Consider the following 7,980-nt stretch of genomic DNA (forward strand, 5'->3'; position numbering starts at 1 on the left):
TGATGGAGCTTCATCGCCAAAAGTCAAATTAAGTTGATTGATGCATTCTTGTGATAATCTACGTCGAAAATCGTAAAAAATCATCGCACGAAAATGTTCACGAAACTTTCATCTAAATATAAAATAAACAAAAAGCGTCCGTGCGACAAAATGTTCTGAGTACGTATATAGTCAAAAATGTCAAAATTTGTGATGGAACCGTCGGATGGACTCACATGATAATAGTGTTGCCAATTTCCGAAATATAAATAGTGACCCTCGTACCATCTTCAAAAGCATAAAAATCTTTCTCTTTCCTTCATGATGCATATGCCTTCCTTATTTCTGACAATATTTTACCCAAAAATCAACCCCAATTTAATCATTACTATTATTATTAAAAGATATTACTACAATTAAAGATATTACTTCTATCCTATGAATGTTGAATTGGTCGAACGAATAAGGTAAAATAATTGTAATGTTTATTTAAAAATTAAATTTATTGGATGTTATATAACATTTTGTTTGAATTAATATCTATATCCACCGGCTCCTTGGTTAGCTCTGGCGATGGCGGGAGCCAAATATTGTCTGCTGGCTGAACCGGTGCTTCGGGCAGCGGTAATTTCAACGGCATCATAAGCTCCAGAGCCTGAAGAACCAGCTGAAGGGTAGTAGTTACCACCGAATGATGGAGAGGGGGCAGCAGCGTTGATGGCCAAAGATTTTTGGATCTCTTCTGGGATTGGTGGTGGGGTGGGCAAGTGAGCACCTTCTGGCCTGAAACCGTTTTCGTCAGCGACGTAGTTGAGGGTGATGTGTTGGCCATCAGGAGCGGTATAGGTGTAAGTTCCCCTTACAGCGCTGGCAGCGTGGTCAGTTCCGGCGTTCCTTACTTCACCAGCTTCTTGTTGACTGATTTGATTTTCAGTTTCATATCTGAAATAAAATAAAATAAACATATTACTTCGTATTATTAGTTAAGTATTTATTAAGTCTTACTGGAATCTGTAGCTGCCATCTCCAGCATTTTCGTTGTCTAATTTCAAAATTCTGAACTGGGGCCCGGTAGAGTATGAGCTAGCGCTGTGGTATTGACCAGCGGATGAAGCACCATATTGTCCAGAAGCAGCGCCATATTGTCCAGCAGCTCCGCTATATTGGCCTGATGCTCCACCAAATTGTCCAACAGCACCGCCGAATTGACCAACAGATCCTCTAAAAGCCTGACCGGCTCCATGTCCTATAAAAGTTATTTATTATCTTAAAATATATGAATTGTATGTAATATCGATTTTAAATAGTTTTGTACAATAAACTAGATAAGTCCTATTAAAAGTAGTCTAATAATGAATATCGTAAAATTAAATGATTCTCCTGCGAAGTTTTTGAGAATGTTAACAGTTAACATATAAAAAAAACTTGATGATAAGGACAATATCGATTCCTTAGAAATCACTTGAGTACCAAATATTAGGATCAATCACAAGTATGTAATAGCACAGTTATCTAACACATGAACCTAACACATAGATGGCGCTAGTTTTATTGCATTCACCGCTTTTTCAATTAATATTAATGTTAAAGAGAAGGCTGCTAAGATTTCATGATATTCAACTCATAAGTTTGTAAGTTACTGTGCTAAGACTGACAGTATACTTGTCATTTTCAAAACAATGGATCAAAAACAATTTCGTATTTTCATTTTACAATGCTTCTTGGTGGAAAAAAATACCATTCATGCGAAGCAATGGCTTGAAAAATGTTATAAGGACTTGTCTGCATAAGAAATAACAATAAAACGTTGGTTTACTGACTTCAAACGTGGTCGTAGAGACACCGGTCATGCAGAACGCATTGGACGTCCAAATGAGGTTGCAACACCAGAAAGCATAAAAAATCCACAAAATCGTTTTGAATGTTCGAAAAGCGAGGTTGCGTAAGTTAGCTAACATCGTAAAGGTATCAAAAGAACCTGTTGGTTATATTGCATGAGCATTTGACTATGAGAAAGCTCTGTTCAAGATGGGTGGCGCGTTTGCTAACTGTTGGCCAAAAACAAGAACATGTTGATGATTCTAAGCAGTGTTTGGTCATGTTTAAATGTAACAAACTGGAATTGTTTCATCGATATGTGACAATTAATCAAAAAGTGGTATTGAAATGGTAGAGCGGCGCTGGAGTGATTGTGTGGCTCTTGATGGAGATTATGTTGTCCAATAAATGGTGCTACTCCTAAAAATGCTCGAGAACAATGTAGTTCAAGACTCATTGGACTAAATCACAGCTCAAACTCTCACAGACCTTTCATCAATTTAGCAATTGATAAATTAACTGTTTTCAAAAATAACAAAAATAACTTCCATAGGAATTGACTGAAAATTTAATTACCAACAGTTTCCATATCGCGGTTTCAGTTCCATGCCATGCCAATACAGAAGTAATTTCGGCTGCTTATTGTGACTGTAACTACTAGAATAAACCCAAGTACAAAAAGTCATAAAATAGAATATTAGATTCAGATATCTACAGACATACACAAAGTAAGCAAGTAAAAGACGCAAAGTCATCCTCATACATGAAGATCTTTATGAAGTTGTTCTTGCAGCTTGAATGAGGAATTCTATCAGACCCAGCGTACTCATCATACAAGACGCTTTCCGTTAGATTGTTTTGATTACGACTTGTTTAGACTGATCCAACATGGTTTGGCTGTCAAACCAATATAGTTCTTTTGATATGGTATCGCAATGTTGCCAGGACGATAAGAAAATGTTGTAAAAAATGATAAAAACAATTTTTTTAATATATGTTGTACTAATTTTGCTCAATAAGTGAAAAAATTTCAGGCAGCAATGTATAAACTAAACGAGAAACCTGAAGTAGTATGCGATTTACTGGACAATAACTGGACCAGTCACATTCCTGCATACGGCCATCATTTGGTACGCTTTATACACTCCTTAATGAAGAAACAGTTCAAAACAATGAACAATAGACGCAAAGTCATCCTCTTACATGAGAACGCCCGACTGCACTTTGCAAAAGTTATGAAGTTGTTCTTGCAGCTTGAATGAAGAGTTCTATCAGACCCAACGTACTCATCATACAAGACGCTTCCCGTTAGATTGCTTTTTTCAAAGATTAAATTTATTGTTATCTATTTTGAAATTTGAAAGAAAGCTAATATCTGTAAAAATTAAGTAATGTAATTAATATAAAATCACGAAATAGTACCATCGTTGCTCTCGTTGCTCTTTAAACCTGATAATGACAAAATATTTTTAAAAAATGGCACCTTTTGATCCCTTTAATCAATAATTAATTAACTCCAGATAAAAATTAAAGATCAAATAAATTAAATAAAATCCTTTTCTTTCGTTCATTTTTTTACGGTAGGTCGAAGACCAACGATCCCAATTTAGACTCCTCGGCCACGCCGTCTACAGAATGCGTCTGGCGCCCGATGATCCCGAATTCATCCGCGTCCAATAACTAAGTTTAAAACAGAATTATGTTAAGCACGAAGTAAATGCCGACTAGAAATTTATAAAATTTCCCCATCGTCGATTATTAAATCGATCCTAACGACGGACCGGTCCCGAACACCAGCATGCCGCACCCTCCCTCCGACGATCAAACGCTCACGGTGCCCCCTCGACGCCTTCCGACTCAAAGTCGACGGGAAAAATTTAATAAAGCCCACGACCAACTGTGTGAGCAAAAAAGTTAATTTGAACCTCGTTGGGTTGAAGCAACTGGTAGCGGTATATCGATATTCGGTATATGGATGCAAATCGGCGAGATATACAGCGAGAATATAGTGATGCATAATGATAATGATCCGAGATTAGCATAGAAAACCTATTGCTACGGAAAAAAATACATAAAGGTGCTTATGATCGGATGCGTTCACTTTTTTTTCGTTGAAACATACTACTGTAGTTTAATATAAAGTTCAGGAATTTAAATAAAATGCAAAATAGTGTTTTACAGACGTGTATTGACTTAATAAATATATTTTGTCATTTTGGAAAGAGTAAAAGAAATGCAATAGGTTTTTTTTACATTTACCAGATTAATAAACTCAAAAGACAATAGTAATATTATATATTATACCATTGATTAAGAATTGTCTTTGCTTAGTGTCATTTTTCTGAAATATAAGAAACAGACCAACAACCTACAGCATAAATTTAACGAAAGCTTCTTCTGTTTTACATTCGGTTCAAACAAGTGAGGCTCCCAACTATTGCAGTAAAAAATCAGATATAGAGAAAAAAACATAGTGAATGAATCAAATTATGTCAGGATATTGATATTGACACCATTGCTAAGTTGATTTAAATAGGGTTCACAATTAATTCACAATAGACATGTTTGACACAGAGATAGAAAGCAGCAAGAATTCCAGCAGAAGCAATTAGATGCTTGCATGTATTTTAATCAGTGAAATCTATTGATAAAACGTGTCAATACAAAGAATTGTTAAGCAACCTAACCTATCTGTTAAATCCGATATTTTTTATATTAATCGGAATGAAATAGCAGTTTTTCATTTAGTATAATCAAATTGTTGAATGTACACAGATGCTCGTCATGGAACTTATTAATTCAAGCCCATAAAACACTTTTGGAAACTAATGATGATGTTCAGTAAAATCTGTCATATCCTAAACGTCAGTTCTCGTTTCGGCGACTTAAAAGTGCTATAATTAACAAAGATTGCTATAATTAAATTGCTATAATTAACAAAGGACAACCTGGAGGACCAAAAAAGCTCATATACTATGAATTACAAGGCTTGTTGTATGAAATAACAGCCCAAACTCTCAGACTATAACTTTTAGACTAGTTAGTAGTTGATGTCAATCAACTGTTTTCAGATGTTTATATGCGATAAGAAATATTCGATAATATAAAGAATATAAGATTGACTGAAATGTCAAACCGTTCAACAACACTGTTTCATTACTTTCTAGGCCAAAAAAACACGATTAGGGTAGAGTATTGTAAATGGAGATACAAAATGGATCTAGTACGACAATCTCAAGTACAAAAGTCATGTGTAAATCCACAAGAGGCTTGTAGTCTTGCTGTGCCTATAGTGAATCAACAAGCTGTTGTATCCTTTGAGCTGTTATAACCTAATGAAATTGTTACTGCAGAAGTCTACGCACGTCAAATGAACACATTAAATGATATATTTTTGCAAGAAAGACCGAAAGAAATAGAAGTAATCACTTTGCATGGCAATGGTCGATCACACAATGCAATAGTTATGAAGAACACACCGTTGCGATGGAAGGTTCTACCACACCCAGCGAACTCACTAGAGATGGTGCCTTGTAATTACCACTTATACAGATCGATGCATCATGGCTAACACACGGTTTCAAAATACTGAAGAACTGCGAAAATGGATCTCTTCTAAACCAATATGGTTCTTTCGACACAGTATCACCATCTTTCCAGAAAAATGAGAAAATGTGTGTGACAGAAATAAAAATGTGATTTTTTTTAATAATCGCAATGCAAATTGCTACCACAGGAATACGTACGTAACATACGTACCCATTACATGGAACAAAGTTATGGTTAAGGATAATGATGAAAAATTGACATATTAAATATCTTTTAAAAACACATACAACATAAGACAAAATTAAGATGTTGCTACCTTAGTAAATCATATAACAAAGAAACAACATTTTTCAATTAGAATTTTCTAAAATAAATATCATATCTTTGCTTATTATTTTTTTCTTATATATAATGGATATAATGTACCTGATGCGAAAGAAGATCCTGCAGAGGATGAAGACTTGAAGAAGCCAGAGGATGATTGTCCTCCGATGACTGGAGTGGATAAGAACAATCCACTACCTCCTGCTGTCCTGGCACTGCCTGGTGGCAAGTAGGTATTATCCAGACGTGCGCCCAAAGCGACAGTCACCAACAAAGAACAAATGAACTGTAACAGAAACATAAAGTAAAACATATACTCCACATATCCATCACGAATGAACACTTACCACTTTCATGTTGCTGAAGGGTTGTAAACCGATGATGTTTATCTGACGAAGACTGATCGATGTGTGATGATCATCTTCGGATGGACCAACTATTTATATGAATCAAGATTGCCCGGCTTGATACATTTGAGATGATACCATTAATATTTTGGAGCAATTACACATCACAAGGACTTCAATGAAGAGATTGTAAGCGGTACCACTTTAAAGGGATCATATGGTACCATAGTTCATAGGCGTACATTTTTTAATTTATCGCGCATATGCACATATAAAAAATAATTTCAGAAAATAGATCATGAAACATAAATAATCGTTAGTATCTATAAAAAAAAGCGTGAGAATTTAATGCTGCTAAAAATGATCATCCCAATAGCCAACCTGGGTGTAATATATTGAAATAACATTCATGTTGATCCTAATCAAATTTAGTCACATTTAATAAATTGTATAGTAAATAAAATAATGATTTACCTTTTATATTCTATTTTAATAGTCAACTCACATTAATATCATACAAAAATAATTTTTAATAAAATTAATGATCGCGCAAACTATGTCATAAAGTATGTATCATTTTAAATATATTTTAAAGTCCCCTTTTTGCCAACGAAAGCTCTGACTGGACTGAACTTACAGTTTAACATAAGCTCCAAACCACGGTCCTCGGCATTAAGCCTACGGACTGGCGGGTGAAAAAGTCAGAAATCATCCTAGAAGATATCCGGTCTCATCAAGCCTGGTTACTAGCGTGACTGAGATCATTTTCCTTGTCGGATTTTGCACTCTTACCTAGGACAATCACAAATATTAGATAATCACAAACATAAATTTACGATCATGCCCCAGCACGATTCGAACCCGCGACTATCAAAACAGTAGGTGGTCCGTCCTGTAGCTTTTACCAATGCGCCAACCAAGTCTGCTCATAAAGTATATTTGAATGTCTTAAACCCAGCAAATATAACATATTAGTTATAAATATTTTTCATCGACTTTGTAGCTCTGACATATTGTAGCTCATGTTGCGGAACTTGTATTATTACCTCAAAAGAATTTGCGGAAAACATAGAACAAGAGCTTGCGAGATCAATGCAATCGAACAAAATAGCCGCATGAAGCTGCTCATCATTGAAATGGTTCTCATACTCTTATGCATTTACTTCTATTGATATTTTCTTATTCAATACATTTTTATATATACTATTAAAAATTAGACAGCAGTATTCGTAATACAATATATAAATCACATTTTAAAAAATTTCTAATAGATGACCTAGCAATAAAATGGACCTTGTACACTTTCCAATTCATAATTAATAAATAAAATAAATGATTTTGATGCTTTTGCGCAAAACTTGCCTGCTAAATATATAGTGACGTCATATTACAGACAAATGTTTTAACGAGACTTTCAGAAAATAATTTTCCACAAAAAATGTATTTACCACATAATTATTAACAAATTTTCATGGGATTTTTCAGAATTAATCTACATTCTACTTAACTCGTTTTAATTTTTTTTTGCCAACAAACAGTAATCAAATTACGTATTACAAAGTCTGCAGAAATTATTTAACAGGTATTTAGGTTTTGTAACGTAATCCTTGTTCTTGAATGTACTAAATCCGAAAATGACTTCCTTTTAGTTGTTACATTAGAACAAAAAAGAATAGACAAAAAATATTAATTTATTTGTAAATTATTAACGATTGATATTAACATTTTCTTTTTCCCAGTGAGGATCTTCTTTGTAGATATTCGTTTGTGTGAAGAATCTGGAAGGTTTCTGTGAAGCCCCCATCATGGAGACTCTCCATTTTGCTTGTTACCTTTTATCTATTTCTTTAATATCCTGATGAAATCGTTCGTACTACTGTTCACTCTCATCTCCCAAATTTTCCGAAAAGTAGTTGAGGTAGGAATGAAGAAAATGTACTTTTAAACTAATTAGGCAACCTAA

The 7,980-nt window shown here is 34.4% G+C and overlaps 1 protein-coding gene across 2 annotated transcripts; it reads right to left on the minus strand.

Annotated features, from left to right (window-relative positions):
- Positions 1-463: 463 nt before the first annotated feature.
- On the minus strand, positions 464-6,148 carry LOC143195248 (uncharacterized). Of its 2 annotated transcripts, XM_076402242.1 has the most exons (4): positions 6,018-6,148; positions 5,773-5,956; positions 985-1,225; positions 464-921 (listed from the first exon to the last, which is right to left on the minus strand). In XM_076402242.1, the coding sequence occupies exons 1-4, from the start codon at positions 6,024-6,026 to the stop codon at positions 513-515; spliced, it is 843 nt and encodes a 280-aa protein (XP_076258357.1). In that variant the 5' UTR covers positions 6,027-6,148; the 3' UTR covers positions 464-512. The 2 variants fall into 2 exon arrangements, with proteins under 2 accessions (XP_076258357.1, XP_076258356.1); XM_076402241.1 differs by lacking the exon at positions 6,018-6,148 and having other exon boundaries at positions 5,773-5,971.
- Positions 6,149-7,980: the final 1,832 nt, after the last annotated feature.

Source organism: Rhynchophorus ferrugineus, unplaced genomic scaffold, assembly GCF_030347505.1.
Source record: "Rhynchophorus ferrugineus isolate W39M unplaced genomic scaffold, kcgeb_rfMv2 rfM4, whole genome shotgun sequence".
In the NCBI taxonomy this organism is placed as follows: domain Eukaryota; kingdom Metazoa; phylum Arthropoda; class Insecta; order Coleoptera; family Curculionidae; genus Rhynchophorus; species Rhynchophorus ferrugineus.

Excerpts from the sequence above, each read along its gene's own strand:
- LOC143195248 (XM_076402241.1), bottom strand. The coding sequence starts at position 5,971 with ATGTTTCTGTTACAGTTCATTTGTTCTTTGTTGGTGACTGTCGCTTTG. Across the intron at positions 1,226-5,772 it reads AGGATCTTCTTTCGCATCAG|GACATGGAGCCGGTCAGGCT; the intron begins GTACATTATATC and ends TAACTTTTATAG. Across the intron at positions 922-984 it reads GATGGCAGCTACAGATTCCA|ATATGAAACTGAAAATCAAA; the intron begins GTAAGACTTAAT and ends ATTTTATTTCAG.